Below are 17,082 nucleotides of genomic sequence, written 5' to 3'. Positions count from 1 at the left end.
CTGCCAAGAATGACCTTGAGTGGATCACTGCAGACTGCGTGGCTCTGGGAAGAAGGATAAAGGAGTTTGAGGTACAAGTCATGTTCTCGTCCATCCTCCCTGTTGAAGGAAAAGGCCCAGGTAGGGACCATTGAATTGTGGAGGTAAATGTGGGATTATGCAGGTGGTGTCGGAGAGAGGGCTTTGGATTCCTCGACCATGGGATGTTGTTCCGGGAAGAAGGATTGCTAGGAAGAGATGGGATCCACCTAACGAAGAGAGGGAAGAGCATCTTCGCCAGCAGGCTGGCTAACCTAGTGAGGAGGGCTTTAAACTAGGTTTGCCGCAGGATGGTGACCTAAGCCCAGAGGTAAGTGGGGGAGTGGGATACCGGGAGGAAACACAAGGAGGCGGGTACAAGACAGGAAGCCTCTTGATTCATACTGAGAAAGCACGGCAATCGGCTAGTTCTCTTAGGTGCATGTACACGAACGCAAGAAGCCTGGGAAACAAGCAGGAAGAATTGGAAGTCCTAACACAGTCAAGGAACTATGATGTGAATAACAGAAAATTGGTGGGGCAGTTCACATGACTGGAGCACTGTCATGGGTGGGTATAAACTGTTCAGGAAGGACAGGCAGGGGAGACAAGGTGGAAGAGTTGCACTGTATGTAAGAGAGCGGTATGATTGCTCAGAGCTCCAGTATGAAACTGGAGAAAAGCCTGGTGAGAGTCTTTGGGTTAAGTTTAGAAGTGTGAGCAACTAGCCTGATGTTGTGGTGGGCGTGTGCTATAGACCACCAGACCAGGGGGATGAGGTGGACGAGGCTTTCTTCTGGAAACTAACAGAAGTTACTAGATCGCAGGCCCTGGTTCTCATGGGGGACTTCAATCACCCTGACATCTGCTGGGAGAGCAATACAGCAGTGCACAGACAATCCAGGAAGTTTTTGGAGAGTGTTAGTGACAACTTCCTGATACAAGTGCTGGAGGAACCAACTAGTGGCCGCTCTCCTCTTGACCTGCTGCTCACAAACAGGGAAGAATTGGTAGGGGAAGTAGAAGTGGGTGGCAACCAGAGCAGCAGTGACCATGAGATGGTTGAATTCAGGATCCTGACAAAGGAAGAAAGGAGAGCAGCAGAATACGGACCCTGGACTTCAGAAAAGTGACTTTGACTCCCTCAGGGAACTGATGGGCAGGATCTCCTGGGAAGCTAATATGAGGGGGCAAGGAGTCCAGGAGAGCTGGCTGTATTTTAAAGAAGCCTTATTGAGGTTGCAGGAACAAACCATCCCGATGTGTAGAAAGAATAGCAAATATGGCAGGCGACCAGCTTGGCTAAACAGTGAAAGCTTCGGTGACCTTAAACACAAAAAGGAAGCTTATAAGAAGTGGAAATTTGGACCGATGACTAGGGAGGAGTATAAAAATATTGCTAGAGCATGCAGGGGTATAATCAGGAAGGCCAAGGTACAGTTGGAGTTGCAGCTAGCAAGAGATGTTAAGAGTAACAAGAAGGGTTTCTACAGGTATGTTAGCAACTAAAGAATGTCAGGGAAAGTGTGGGGCCCTTACTGAATGAGGGGGCAACCTAGTGACAGATGATGTGGAAAAACCTGAAGTACTCAATGCTTCTTTTGCCTCGGTCTTCACAGACAAGGTCAGCTCCCACACTGCTGTCCTGGGCAGTACAGTATGGGGAGGAGGTGAGCAGCCCTCAGTGGTGAAAGAACAGGTTAAGGACAATTTAGAAAAGCTGGACATGCACAAGTCCATGGGGCTGGATGTGCTGCATCCGAGGGTGCTGAGGGAGTTGGCTGAGGTGATTGCAGAGCCATTGGCCATTATCTTTGAAAATGGCTATCAGGGGAGGTCCCGGACGATTCGAAAAAGGAAAATATAGTGCCCATATTTAAAAAAGGGAAGAAAGAGAACCCAGGGAACTACAGACCAGTCAGTCTCACTTCAGTCCCTGGCAAAATCATGGAGCAGGTCCTCCAGGAATCCATTTTGAAGCACTTGGAGGAGAGGAAGGTGATCAGGAACAGTCAGCATGGATTCACCAAGGGCAAGTCGTGCCTGACTAACCTGATTGACTTCTATGATGAGCAGGGCCGGCTCCAGGGTTTTGGCCGTCCCAAGCAGCAAAAAAAAAAAAAAAAAAAAAAGCCGCGATCGCGATCTGCGGCGGCAATTCGGCGGGAGGTCCTTTGCTTTCAGTGGGAGTGAGGGACCGTCCGCTGAATTGCCGCCGAATACCTGGACGTGCCGCCCCTCTCCGGAGCGGCCGCCCCAAGCACCTGCTTGCCAGGCTGGTGCCTGGAGCCGGCCCTGATGATGAGATAACTGGCTCTGTGGATGAGGGGAAAGCGGTGGATGTGATATACTTTGACTTTAGCAAAGCTTTTGATACGGTCTCCCACAGTATTCTTGCCAGCAAGTTAAAGAAGTATGGGCTGGATGAATGGACTGTAAGGTGGATAGAAAGTTGGCTAGATTGTCAGGCTCACCGGTAGTGATCAACGGCTCCATGTCTAGTTGGCAGTCGGTATCAAGCGAGTGCCCCAGGGGTTGGTCCTGGGGCTGGTTTTGTTCAACATCTTTTTTTAATGATCTGGATGATGGGATGAATTGCACCCTCAGCAAGTTCGCAGATTGGGGGAGAGGTAGATACGCTGGAGGGTGGGGATAGGGTCTAGAGTGACCTAGACAAATTGGAGGATTGGGCCAAAAGAAATCTAATGAGGTTCAACAAGGACAAGTGCAGAGTCCTGCACTTAGGACAGAAGAATCCCAGGCACTGCTACAGACCAGGGACCAACTGGCTAAGCAGCAGTTCTGCAGAACAGGACCTGGGGATTACAGTGGATGAGAAGCTGGAGATGAGTCAGCAGTGTGCCCTTGTTGCCAAGAAAGCCAACGGCATATTGGGCTGTATTAGTAGGAGCATTGCCAGCAGATCGAGGGAAGTGATTATTCCCCTCTATTCGGCGCTGGTGAGGCCACATCTGGAGTTTTGTGTCCAGTTTTGGTCCCCCCGCTACAATAGGGATGTGGACAAATTGGAGAGAATCCAGCGGAGGGTAACGAAAATGATTAGGGGTCTGGAGCACATGACTTACGAGGAGAGCCTGAGGGAACTGGGTTTATTCAGTCTGCAGAAGAGAAGAGTGAGGGGGGATTTGATAGCAGCCTTCAACTACCTGAAGGGGGGTTCCAAAGAGGATGGAGCTTGGCTGTTCTCAGTGGTGGCAGATGACAGAACAAGGAGCAATGGTCTCAAGTTGCAGTGGGGGAGGTCTAGGTTGGATATTCAGAAACACTTTTTCACTAGGAGGGTGGTGAAGCACTGGAATGGGTTATCTAGGGAGGTGGTGGACTCTCCATCCTTAGAGGTCTTTAAGGTCAGGCTTGACAAAGCCCTGGATGGGATGATTTAGTTGGGAATTGGTCCTGCTTTGAGCAGGGGGTTGGACTAGATGACCTCCTGAGGTCCCTTCCGACCCTGATAGTCTATGATTCTATGATTGCTGAACTAATGCCAGCATCCTCACTGAAGCTAATGTCACCAGCATTGAAGCAATGGTCCTTAAACACTAACTCTGCTGGGCTAGACATTGTGTGCAGAGCCAGACTCGCCTCCCAAAACAAGCCCTCTACTCTCAGCTCACCCATGGTCAGAGATCCCGCGGTGGTCAGAGGAAACGCTACAAAGACACCCTGAAAGCGTATCTTAAGAAAACTGATGTGGGCATTACAAGGTGGGAGAAGCAAGCCACAAACCAATCACAATGATGCCACATCCTCCATCAGGCAGTGGCCTACTTCGAGGAGAAGCGCCTTGCCCTCGACACTGAAAAGAGAGAGAGAAGAAAGAAAAAAGAAAACTTTCTCCAGACAGGCAGCTGACAGGCAGATCTGTGGTTCCAGGATCGGCCTCCTGAGTCATCTCAGGACTCATCTGTAAATCTGTGGTAGAGATCGAGGGATCGCCGAGGCCCCTCTGCTGCTCTAGGGTTAGCTTGACCAGATGCCACCCTCCATTTAAATGCTGGCACTCAGTCAGGTGTGCCCCTTTTTGATACCAGGTAGTGGCGAGTTCATATACCCATCCCAGCAGGCATGCTCCCTATGCTTCTGCATGGAGCCCTGCACAGCTCCGGTACTTGATGGCCCTCTGTCACAGAGTATGGGGGACACAAGGCCCTGCACCCACGGCTTCCTGCGATTCACCATGACTCTCAGCCAGCCAGTAAAGCAGAAGGTTTATTTAGACGACAGGAATACAGTCCAAGACAGGTCTTGCAGGCACAGACAACCGGACCCCCCTCGGTTAGGTCCATCTTGGGGTCCCAGGGCACCCCAGCCCCCTTGGGAGGTCAAAGCCCTGTCTGCCTCCCAGCCATATCACCAGCCAGCTCCCGAAAACCCTCTCTTCAGTGACCCCTCCCACAGCCCTTTGTTCAGTTTCCTGGGCAAAGGTGTCACCTGGCCTCTAACCCCTTCCTGGGTTCTCATGTTACATGCTCAGGTATTCTCCATTGGTCAGTCTCCCATCCCCCAATGCAGACGATCCTAGCCACACTCCCCTGTCAGCATTTAAAGACCACAGTAAGAACAGTCCCAGTTCGTCACACCCTCTGTGGAGGGCTGCATGTCAAATCCCATCTAGAGAAGAGTAGCCCCAAGGCAGACCTCTCCAGAACACTGTCAGAGACGAGATGGCCCTTCTGGAGCTGGGACAAGCGCCAAGCCAAAGCAAAAGAGCTCCAGCAAAAGTACCTGATGACAAGGGACAAGAACAGGGCCTCTGGTAATGCTCTCACTACTGTGACGTCCCCTCTGTGTTATCTGTACCGGGGATCTGCTCGGTCACTCCAATCCTTGACTCTGGGAGCCAGCCTTCCCCTGCTCTGCTGTGAGAACCCCACTCCTGGGCTGGTCACGCACAGCCTCTGGCATGTCAGCTGCTCCTTGGATTGTACAACCGAACGACACTCGCCAATATCTCCGGTCCCAGACACAACCCTAGGCACCGCCGTCTTGCAGTGCCCAGTTGTGCCCGCTGGACGCTGCAAGCTTATATGAGTTCGTCAATGTAATAAAGAAATTGATCTGTACCAGGCTTGTTATCCCAAGGGGAGTCTGACACACTTCAAACCAAACGCACTGCTTCAGGGAGAACAAACAGATTTATTAACTGTAAAGACAGATTTGAAGTGATTATAAGTCAAAACATAACAAGTTGGATTTGGTCAAATGAAATAAAAGCAAAACGCATTCTAAGCTGCTCTTAACCCTTTCAGTGCCTGTAGAGGTGCTGGCGGGGCTCGACCCTCTCCGGGGCGGAGGGGAGTCACACCGGCTCACTGCACACTGCTGAGGTTTGGGGAATTAGTCCAGCTGTGGGAGTCTTTCCTGGCGGCCCTTGCGGTCACTGGAATAAACACTGTAAGCCCAGCCCCTGGGTCAGGGCGGGGCAGCAGTGAGTCAGGAGCTCAGGCCCTCAGGCAGGGCTGGGCAGTGACAGTACAATTAGTATCGAGCTCAGGCCCTGGGTCAGGGCAGGGCGATAATGAGTCAGGAGCTCGGGCCCTCAGGCCGGGGTTGAGCAATAGCAATAGGCCCCAAGCCTCCAAGGCTGGGGAGAGGGGGAGACAGCCACCCAAGGGGTGGGTGGCAGGGGGGACGCAGGCCCTCCCACTCCACTGCGTCCCAGCCCAGGGCCTTAGCAGCGGCACAAGACTCGCTGCTGTGTCAGTGAGGATCCTGGTCGCAACTAGGGTGACCAGACAGCAAATGTGAAAAATCGGGACGGGGGTGGGGGATAATAGGAGCCTATATAAGAAAAAGACCCAAAAATCGGGACTGTCCCTATAAAATGGGGACATCTGGTCACCCTGGCCGCAGCACACTGACATGGGCTCTGGCAGTGCTGCAGCCAGACTAGGGTCGGCTGCCCCCGGGCTACTTCTACTTCCCCCTCGGGTCATACCTGGGTCAGGGTGTTGTCCTCTGGGGGGTCCAGCACCATAGGTTCTTCTGGGTAGTGGGCGTGGGGCAGGGCCGGCAGCTCCTCCGGATAGCGGGCGCGGGGCAAGTCAGGCCAGTCCTGGCGGCTGCCTTGGGCCGCGGGGTTTCCCAGTCGCGGGCTAGGCTGGAGGCATCTGGCCTCCCCGGTGGCTGGGGCCCTACTGAGCAATGAGTGCGAGCCTTTATACTTCTGGGTCGCCGCCTGACCCTCTGAGGGGCGGGCTCCGAGCTCCCTAGCTCCGCCCACTCCGGTCTCCGGATGGGCTTGTCCCGCTCCGGGGCGGTGGGGAGCCACACTGCCTCAGTACAGTGCCCTTACAAATGTAAAAAGCAACAGAGGGTCCTGTGGCACCTTTGAGACTAACAGAAGTATTGGGAGCATAAGCTTTCGTGGGTCAGAACCTCACTTCTTCAGATGCAAGATACAAATGTAGATGCTTCTCACCACAGGCTGGCTGGTTGCCCTTGAGCCAGGCTCTCCCCTTTGATCAGCACTTCTGTCGCTTGGTGCTGGTGTCTGTAGATGTAGGTGGAAGACACAGAGAGAGCATGGGAAACGTCTCTCCCTATTATCATGTTCTTTCTTCCCTCTTGGCTTTGCCTTCAGAGTCAGGTGAGCATTACCTCATCGCAGTCCCAAACTGACCAAAGGAAGCGGAGTGACTCCCTTGAGAGTCTGACAGATTCGTTTGTTGCTGCCTAGGCCAGCGTCCTTTGTTCCTGTGAGGCTGGGCTGGGTTTGTCCCATACCTGCCCTGGTGAGGTGTGAACTGCCTCTCTGCTCTTGGAGAGTTTTTGACTGGGTTTATTTTAAGCCACGAGGACACATTTTCAGCCTCATAACTACATACAAGAAATTACAAGCTACAACATTACTATAACATTACCATAACAACAATGCTCAGTGCATCATGAGCCTTCTGAAGACACCCGACATGACAAACTTTGCATTGGATACCACACAATCATTTTATAAAGATGAACATGGGGTGTAGGGTGTTCCCCCGAGGTACAGAGCGTCACAACTACCCACTCCAATTAGGAGGAACTGGACTGCATTTTTGCAAGCGACGCCGCCATCACCGCACCCAAGAAGCAGCTGGTGGTGGACAGTTTTCCAAAAAGCCCCCAAACCCCCATGGCTGCATCCTTGACCCCACGTGTCCTCTGGGGGCTGACTGGGAGGAGATTTCTCTGGACGGATGGTGACTTTTCCACACTAAGGGGAACTCTCATGTTGGTGTTCTGCCAATGCAGCCACAGGGCAAGCTATGCACACATCTCTAGGGACGTCTTGTAGGGATCTCTTGCTCCTCCTCCACTGGTAGCCATATCATTATAGAGTCCGAAGCCGCCGGGGCAAATCCATCTGGCTGGGTGACTCCAGATGCATGTGCATCATCCTGTTGTATTGATGAGTGTCATGATCATGGTGCTCGGCAGCGTGTCTTCCATACTGCCTCACACCAGTTAAAAAATGGTGTTGCCAAAATATGGCTGAATTATGGGATGCCAGGAGAGAAATGATGGTCATTTGCTAGTTTGCCCCAGAATTCCTGTAGGTTCCAGTAGTGATCCCAACGCCGCATTGTGAGACAAATCTCAGCGCACGGTGGAGTGGTGGCGTTGTACCCTAGGTTATCTGGCCAGAATGCTGCGCAGTGAATTGGAACAAGCACAGAGCTGTGTGAACGCAATGATTAATAAGGGAAGTCCACTAAGCTGCTATAACAAAGTGGTGTGGCTGCACTTCAGTTTAATAGGAAACAACCTAATCCACTGTAACATCCCTGTGTAGATAAACCCTGAGGCATTGGGTGTGGTGTTTTGAGTGCGCTGATGACACCCTGCTGTATGCTTCTCTCTCTCTCTTATCTGACTCTGAGGTTCAGTACCTTGCCTTGCAAACTGAACTCTGGTGGCATTTGAGCGATGCCCCAGCCTGCCCGACAGACACTGGATAGCACTCTCAAAAAGAAGAACAGGAGTACTTGTGGCACCTTAGAGACTAACACATTTATTAGAGCATAAGCTTTCGTGGACTACAGCCCACTTCTTTCCAGGCAATATGGAGAGCTGCAGGGATGCAGCATGTAGACATTGTAGGAGAAACAGTCAGACTGTGTCCCCATGAAGGCAATCACATTTAGGGCCGGGCTACTAATTACTGGCTGGCTACTTCAGGCCTATAATCAGCCCCTTCACTTGCTCTGTGCAAATCAATACAGAGCGAAGGTACACGCTGGGATGTATTGTAGGTAAGTTTTGGCCCTAAACCGACACAAGAAGTGACTAGGGGGGAAATGTGCCATTTTGTATATGGAATGGTGTGTCCCAGAATCCTAGTCTCTCTTGTGTCTGCCTATGCTCCAACGTCCCTGCACCGTCCTGGGGGGTCAGTCACTAGGGCAGGTCAGTGCAGTTCACATTGCAGGGTACCACGAGAGGTGCAGCTACACCCAGAGAGATCATGGACCCCTCCTTTCTGCGCTGAGCGAGGTCAGTTGAGCAAGCAGAGAAGCAGGGTCTGTTCTGGTCACCGGGATGTGTGGGGCCGGGTCAGGGAGCCCCTGGGACAAGCCTCAAGGGGTGGTAACAACATCTGGCACCTCAGGTCCAGGCTGCCCGGCTTAGGGGCGCGCCAGGTGCTGGAGGGAGCCTGAGCGCTGCATTGACCAGATGTTTGGGCGGCGAATCAATTCGGCGGCGCCTCCGGCAGAGTGAGGACTGTTAATCCCGCACCACCCTGGGCCGGCGGAGCGGCTCCAGCCCAGCCCAGCCCGGCGGGTCCCGGGGGCCCCAGCCCTGCGGGGGCCGGAGCGGGCGCGCTGGGGGCGCTCTAGCTGCAGCCCAGGCAGAGGCGCCGGTGGCACGGAGCCGGGAGCCGGCGGGGGGGCGGGCGAAGGTCCGGCCGGGGCCGAGCTCCGGGGAGGGGCCGGCGGGGGGCTGAGGCTGCCGGAGGCAGGCCCCGGCCCCTTCCCTTCCCCTCCCCTGCGGGGGCCGGTCCCCGGAGCCGGCGCTGACGCGGGGCGAGGCGGGGGCGGTGCGTGACGCGGGTCCTGCTGCGGCGGCTGCTGGCGGGCCGGGCTCGGGAAGCGGCGGACGGAGCCAGCAGCGGAGACCGGACCGAGCCGAGCCGAGCCGCGCCGGCCATGCAGCGCCTGCCGCCGCCCCGCGCCCCCGCCGCCGCCCCGCGCCGCTGAGCCCCGCGCCCGCCGCACCATGAACTTCCAGGCGGGGCCCGGGCAGAGCCCGCAGCAGCAGAGCCTGGCGGCGCCGGGCGGGCCGGGCTCGGGCTCCTCGGGGCAGCCGCAGGCCGGGCCGCCCCAGCCGCAGTTCGGCCTCTCCAACTCCTCCGCCATCCGCGCCGAGATCGGCCGCTTCGAGTCGGTGCATCCCAACATCTACGCGATCTACGACCTGATCGAGCGCGTGGAGGACCTGGGGCTGCAGAGCCAGATCCGGGAGCACGTCATCGCCATCGAGGGTGAGCCGGGCCGGGCCGAACCGAACCGGGCCGGGCCGGGTCCGAGGGGAGTGCGGGCCGGGCCGAACCGAACCGGGCCGGGTCCGAGGGGAGTGCGGGCCGGGCCGGGTCCGAGGGGAGTGCGGGCCGGGCCGAACCGAACCGGGTCCGAGGGGCGTGCGGGCCGAGCCGGGCCGGGTCCGAGGGGAGTGCGCGCCGGGCCGAACCGAACCGGGGAGTGCGGGCCGGGCCGAACCGGGCCGGGACCGAGGGGAGTGCGGGCTGGGTCGGGCCAGGTCCGAGAGGGAGCGCAGGTCGAACTGAACCGGGTCGGGAATGTGGGCCAAACCGGACTGGTCCCTCCTTTCATGGAGCCGGGGCCCTCTCGCCCGAGGGGAGCGTGGGACAAACCAGGCCGGGGGGCCACAGAGCTGGGGGGTACAGAGCCAGGGAGCACAGAACCAGAGCCGGGGTAGCTCTCTCGCCCGAGCCGATCCGAACCGGGTTATGCCCGAGGGGGCGCGTGGGCCGAACCGAACCGAGCTGGGTTATGCCCGAGGGAGCGCGCGGGCTGAGCCGAGCCGAACCGAGCCGGGTTATGCCCGAGGGGGCGCATGGGCCGAGCCGAACCGGGTTATGCCCGAGGGGGCGCGCAGGCTGAGCCGATCCGATCCGAACCGGGTTATGCCCGAGGGGGCGCGCGGGCTGAGCCGAGCCAAACCCGAGCCGGGCTCTGCCTGAGGGGGCGCGTGGGCCGAACCGAACCGGGTTATGCCCGAGGGGGCGCGCGGGCCGAGCCGAGCCGGGCTCTGCCTGAGGGGGCGCACGGGCCGAACTGGCACTTGAGACAGGGAGAGGCCAGTTGGGTCTGAGATCTTCCTCTCCAAGGAGGAGGTTGAAGTAGCTGAGGAGGGACGGTGCCGGCCCCGGGGTACAGGCCCAGACCCCGGTCCAAGAACCAGGTCTCCAAGGGTTTGAGTTAGAAACAAATGCGCTGGCGGTGGGATTGGAGAGACTGTGCTGGCCTCCGAGGCTGAGTTGAAAGCAGAGATGGTGGGGATCAGGGAAGGGACTCCGGGATTGGGAATGGGGTGCCTCGCGAACAGGGTCCAGGCTCTGCCGAGGAGGCGCTCAAATGGGAGTGTGTGGGGGAGCCTCTCTGGGTCTGGGGACTGGACCATGTTATGTTGGGGCCAGGGCTGGATTAACCTATTGTGGGCCCCTGTAACAGGGTTCATGCTGCCCCCTTGGGTATTCAGCTCCTTGGCCTCCCTTTTCAGTGAGTCAGGGACACTTCAGTCTGGTGCAACACCCCTGCCCTTTAGTCTTAAAAGGTTTCCCACCACCAGTTCCCAACTATATACAGGTTTTACAGCTACGTTGTCTACAAAGGCCTGGCCAGAAACAGACTAGGAGGCTCCCATCTCCTTCTGTGCCTGACCTTTCTTTTTCCCTTCCCCCCTTCTCTGGCTTCCCCCCAGCCTTATAGCTTTGGGTTCATGAGGCTGGCAGGTGCGGCCAGTTACCAGGCAGGCACAGGACTATTCACCCAGCTGAAATCCATTCCCCTTGATTGGGGCTGGAGTGGCAGGAGCTGATTAAGGGCTTCTCCACCAGCACCCTGCCACAGCCCCCATGGGGGCAATGGAGCATATTGTGGGGGGGTCGGTCCCTGGAGTGAGGGGCCGGCCCGGGGCATGGCAGGGGCGGCCCCAGTGCGAGGGCACTATTTACAAACCAGCAGTTGCCAGACACATAATGGCCCGCCCGGCCCTGTGCTGCCAGCGTACCCCTTCCCCTTGGGGGTGGACCCATGCCATGCCATGCCCCGCCCAATACCAGAACACCCCCCTGATTCCCTATGGCCAGAGGGGGTCCCCTCCCCCCCGGACCTGCTATGCCCAGTGCCTCCCCCAGATCCTGCCACAAATGCACAGTGCCCTGCACACCACCACCCCTGTCCGGCGCTCCCCTGCTCACAACCCCACCACAACTGCCCAGCACCGCACACGGAATCCCCACTCCCTAGTGCCCCAACACACAGAGATCTCCGCCCCGGCCACCCCACAGCCCAGCAGCACCCCCAGGCCCTCCAGAGACCCACTCCCCCACGCCCTGCCTCCCGGCTGTGCTCTCTGGGGGATAACTGTGTTTGCTGGGCTGAGCTGGCAGTGCAACTAGGGCTGGTCCCTCAGGACCCACTTGTCTGGAGGGGCCCAGACAAGCCCCCCACACTGTTCCCACCCCTCAACTGGCTGAGCCTGGCCAGGCTTCTGCACCAGTCCCAAGTGGCTCAGCTCTGGGGAGACAGGTGGGGCCCCACAGGTGGTGGGAAGCAGAGACTGCCCAGAGCCGCACTGGGGTCCGGCCAGGAGGCCGAGAGAAGCCGGTGGGTGGGGCCAAGGGATGAGAGAAGTCCTTGGCCGGCCAGCGGGCAGGCCGTGAGGAGCAAGTGGTGGGCGGGGGGGAAGCCAGTGGGCTGGTGGGGTCTCAGGGCACAGTGCAAGCAGAGCAGGCTGGGTCCCCTTCAGAGCACGGGCCTGGCTCCATGGTGCCACTGGCGCCACTGTAAACCCAGCACTGGTTGGGGCTCCTCAGGAAGGATGGGCCCCGGGTGTGGTGTAGCTCCCGCATCACAGCGGTGACAGCTGGTCGCCAGGGAGCAGCCATGGGGCAGCTGCTCAGAGCTTGTCTTCCTGAGCGGGGACCGAGGCGGAGGGATGCTCAGTTCCTTTGGCCTTTACACTGACTTGGCTTCACTCTCCAGAGACATTGGGACTGATTCCAGTGGCAACACTGGTTAATCCCCCTTGATCTCAACTGACTGATCTGCCATGGCATGGGTGAGAGGGGATCAGACCCACTGGTGGTTTCTGCGGGGCTGGCTGCCCCTTGGCCCCGAGTCCTAGGGATGGATGTGGGTGGCACGCTTTGGCTTCCCGGTGGGGATGCTTGTCAGGTCCTTTCCTGGCCGGCTCTGTGCCGTCAGTGCTCAGAGGTTGGGACTCACTAGTTCCCCTGAATTTGCCATTGGGGCCCGTGCACGGGAGGGGCAGGAGAATGTTTGGGTGTCTTGCCCATTCTTGCTGCCTTCATTTTGTGCCTGTCAGAATTGCTGCCTGTTTGTGTTTTGTCTCCTTCCGAAGGAGGCTCGTCAGCTTCATCCTCTGCTCCTTGTTCTGCTGTGTTTGCAGCGTCTGATTAGACGTGATCAAAGTACCTTATAAAAGTGCGATCAGATCCTTCCTCTAAAGAGCGGCCTCCACCTGCCCACTCAGCTTCCCCTGGGCAGGAGAGAGCTGTGAGGCTGCTGCAGAAAATGGAGCCCTGCTGCTGGGAGGGAGAGATGGTATGGCTCTGCGGATAGCCTGTGATTAATCAATTACTGAACGTCACATAGCCCCCCTGTGCTTCAGCCCCTGGTGTTTGTTAATGAGAGGAGGCGAAAGAATTGTCTCCTGAGACCCAGGCTTTGCTTAGAGCAGGTGTATACTTGAGTGGGACTGGTGCCCTCTCTGTAATGAGGCTGAGGGCTGGTAGAAGGGCCCCCTGCCAGAGGGGATTGCTTGTGCCCTTACAAGCCAAAGGTTGGGGGAAGCCACTGGGAACCGCGTGTCTTTCCCCAGAACAGAGCCCGCTATAGATTTACTGTTGGCTCCAGCCAGAACAGCCCCCCACAGTGAACGTGCATTGGTGGCCCTGACCCCCCTGCGTGCAGAGGGGATGAATTCCTCTGCCTGGGTGGCCAGAGTGGGTTACGGATTTCTGCAATTGTGGGAAGACTGTGTGTTTGTGGACTTGGGCTCTTCTCACCTTCAGAGTCCCTGTGTCTCTTCTCTGTCCACCACTCAGTTTAGATTGAAGCCTTGTAGTCCTGTGCTGGCTGGGAAATGCCAGCATGTCCCTTCTCCCTCCCAAGGCCTCCCACACAGAAGGCTGGGAAAGGGGCACCTCTTGCCTGTGTGAAGTAGCCTGGTTCTGTGGCATGAGGTGGAGGGGAGAAGTTGGGGCTCTGGAGACCTGAGTGGTGCTGTGGTGTGGCTGGGTGGATCCCTCCACTTTGGGACTGACCAGACGGGTGTGGTGTTCAACAGCATGTGCCTCTCGTTTGTTAATCCTGCAGTGTCAGGTGTGTGGGTGTGTGTGTGGGGGGGGGGGGGGCAGGAAGCTCAGATCCCCTGCAGGTAGCAGGAGAGGCAGCTCATTAGCAACAGTTGCCCTGGGTGTTTGGATCTGTGTTAATGCAAAGCTCCTTTGAGCTAGCCCGGGGTTACTGCACGAGGCAGTGCAAGGTCCAGTCTTTGCCCGGTTGCACAGGCTCTAGTGGGGGCGTGTGTGTGTCTGGCAGGGGCAGGGGTAGGGGCTGCTTGTCTGCGTGCTCACAGGGGAAAGCAGGTGGCATGGCTGTTTCCCAGGGGTGATTGCGAGAAGCCTGTGTATCGGCCAGAAGCTGCCTTGGCCAGGCCTGCGTTTGCTGGACAGGTGCACTCAGCTAGCTGGTGCCCAATATGTTCCAGGCTTGTTTATCCCTCCAATGTTTGCAGCACATGCTGTCACAGCTGGTCTCCAGGAGGCTTGTGTATTACCAGCTGTGGGAGCTGGGGAGCTTGGTCATAGGAACTGCATCAGAGCCGCGAAAAGCTGACTGCAGGAATGGAGCGTGGGAGTGGCAGGGAGCTTGGCCATTGAGTTGTGTCTAGCAGGTGGGGGAGGCTGGGCAATGAGGCCCTGCTCTGGCTGATTTTGACCGTGCGGATTCAGACCTCTGCCCCCTAAGAGGCCCGTTATTCTGCCCGAGGAATCTGCTGGAGCGTCTCACGTGCCGCTTGGTAGCACAGCTGTGGAACTGGTCCCCCCAGAGGCCCCAGGTCTGTCTTGATTCTGCCTAGTGCCCCACCCTTCCCCCAATTCATTTAAATAAAGAAACTGTCCTGAGTATTGTCTTGAGTCAATCTAGGTTGCAGTTACTTGCGTCCTCGGTCCAGCCTGAGCTCTGTCAGTGGGAGTTCCCAGCATAGGGCCCAGACACTGGCAGCCTGGGTCTTGTAGGGTCCTGTGCAATCCTCTAGCAGGGGACAGAGTTGCTCATCCTTCTGGCCTGAGGAGACCTGGTTCAAATCTGCATCTGGTTCTGAGTGAGAAGAATTTGTCCACTTGGCTAACGTTATTAGTAGTAAATTGTTTCCAATAATACTCTCAGTGCGCTGGGTTCTTCCCCTGCTCCAGGAACTGACGGTTGAAAGAGAGAGAAATAGGCAAATAAACCAAAGGTAGTGGGAAGGGGAGCAATGCAGAGCTAGGCTGACAGATACTGGGGGAGCTGGCAACAGCCCCTCTCATCAACCTGCCCAAGGTGTGACTCCCTGACAACCAGCACACCTCGGTTGGTGGCAGCAGATTTTTGGCTGTTCCCAGCAGAGGAGTCTTGGCCGGAGATGAGTCCTTGGCTTGCGGGGCCCATGACAATCCATCTAGGCTTGTCTGGGCTGTAAACTGTAGAAATTTGCAATTTCCCTGCTGTGGTGTGCGTTGTCACGGCTTTGTTCTGGCATGTGTCCAACCCCTGAAGTTCTAGGGATGGGCTGCTGCCACCAGCGCTCGCTGCTCTGGAAACCCAAATGTAGCCCAGCTGTAGCCAGAGCTGCTGGGGGGAGAGCGAGCTGGGCTGGGCTCCCACCCAATCACCCCAGACTCAGCCCATAGCCTCGGGGGGCTATCTCTGCCCCCATGGATGGAGGACAGCTGGGCCAGGCTCCCCTTGTTTTACCCCTTTACACAGAACTTGGGTCCAGTGGCCTGCTCCCTCTTGGGGCACAACACAGGCCAAAACCCCCTGGAGCAAAGACACATCAGAATTGGGACTCGCTGCTTCTCCCAGCTGGGGTCAAGTGTGTCCCCTTCACAGCTGCAAAGCCACCCCCCACCGAGGGGCTACATGACCCCGGGCTGGAATGCAGGTCTCACCGGGGCGACCGCTGCTGCAGTACAGTGTCTGAGGTGCATGGCTCAAGAAGGAGGTTGATAAATTGCACTGGGTTCAGAGAAGAGCCAGGAGAATGATTTGAGGATTAGAGTGATAGACTCAAGATGAACAGGAGTACTTGTGGCACCTTAGAGACTATGTTCTTTTTGCGGATACAGACTAACACGGCTGCTACTCTGAGACTCAAGATGGGATTTTTTCTAAAAGTTCTGCTCTAGTCCAAAGAGGAGCTAATTCGGGAACATCCTACGGCCGGTGTTGTGCAGGAGGTCAGACTAGATGATCACATTGAACATGAGAATGGTCAGACAGGGTCAGACCAATGATCTATCTAGCCTCGTACCTTGTTTTCTGACAATGGCCAGTCCCAGGTGCTTCAGAGGGAATGAACAGGTCAGGTCAGTTGTCGAGTGATCCATCCCCTGTTGTCCAGTCCCAGCATTTGTAGTCAGAGGCTAGAGACACCCAGAGCATGGGGTTGTATCTCTGACCATCTTGGCTAATAGCCATTGTTGGACCTGTCCTCCAGGAACTGATCTAGTTCTTTTTTGAACCCTGTTAAACGTATGGCCTTCACCACATCCCCTGGCAAGGAGTTCCACAGGTTGACTGTGTGTTGGGTGAAGAAATACTTCCTTGTGTTTGTTTTAAACCTGCTGCCTATTGGTGTCTTCTGGCCTTTGAATCTGGCAGACCCAGATCCCATGTGTGTAATCATGCTGCCCATCTGACGGAACCGGCTGTCCTTTGCTGTGCTGTTTGTAAAATGGGGTTGGTCATGTACAGGGAGCCAGTTTCAGTGTGTTCGGCATCCTCCTTTACCGGCTGGTTCAGTCGGGTAACAGAACGGCTGTGGTCAGTAGATAGTGCTGTAGCTCAAGCAGTAGAAGTCACAGGAACGTAGGAATTGCTAGCCTGGCTTAGGCCCAAGGTCCAGTATCCTGCCTCTGACGGTGGCAACACAGCCGCAAATGAAATTCAGTGTTGACACATGCCAGGTAATGCACCCTGGAGGGAAACATTTAAACGATTCCTGCACTGTACAGGTTTTCAGTGAAATGAGTCAGCTCGTGAAAAGTCACGCTGTGGTCACAAAAAGCAAACAAGATGTTAAGAGGCTAAGGAGTGGGACGATGACCAATACAAAGCAGATTTTTTTTTTTATAATATCTCTGGATTTATGTAGCTCAGCGGTGCAGCCTCAGTGGGTACTGCGTGCGGTACTGGTCACCTCGTCTCAAAAAGGGTTTGCAGACCTAGATGGGTTCACAGAACAGCAACGAGAATGATCAAGGGCCTTGAAAACTTCCCTATGAAGAGCGATTGAAAAGCTTGGGATTGTTACCTTAGAGAGGAGATAAATAATGGGGGATATGATAAAATCTATAAAATACTGACTGGTCTAGATATGGGAGATCAGGAGTGTCCAGTTCCTGGTTTTCTAACACAGGAGCTAGGGGACATTCTGTGAAATTAAATGGTGGGAAATTCAAAACTGAGCATGTGATTCAACTGTGGAACTCACTGCTACAGGAAGTCATTGAGGCCAAAAATGTAAGATGCAGGAAGGGATTGGACATTTACAACGATACCAAGAATATTCAGAGTTGTGATACTT

General features: G+C 56.1%; 1 protein-coding gene across 2 annotated transcripts in view; it reads left to right on the top strand.

The window, feature by feature from the left end:
- Positions 1-8,733: 8,733 nt before the first annotated feature.
- The window catches only part of AGAP3 (ArfGAP with GTPase domain, ankyrin repeat and PH domain 3), a 222,994-nt gene continuing 214,645 nt past the window's right edge, over positions 8,734-17,082 (top strand). The window contains exon 1 of one of the 2 annotated variants that reach the window (XM_065586493.1): positions 8,734-9,502. In XM_065586493.1, the coding sequence (XP_065442565.1) occupies positions 9,238-9,502 (265 nt within the window). In that variant the 5' untranslated portion in view covers positions 8,734-9,237. The remainder of the gene's footprint in view (positions 9,503-17,082) is intronic. The other variant, XM_065586494.1, reaches the window with a different exon arrangement.

This window comes from Chrysemys picta, chromosome 2, assembly GCF_011386835.1.
Source record: "Chrysemys picta bellii isolate R12L10 chromosome 2, ASM1138683v2, whole genome shotgun sequence".
NCBI classification, from domain to species: domain Eukaryota; kingdom Metazoa; phylum Chordata; order Testudines; family Emydidae; genus Chrysemys; species Chrysemys picta.
The sequence above is the reverse complement of the archived record's forward strand: the minus strand, read 5'-3'. Positions and strand labels throughout refer to the sequence as shown.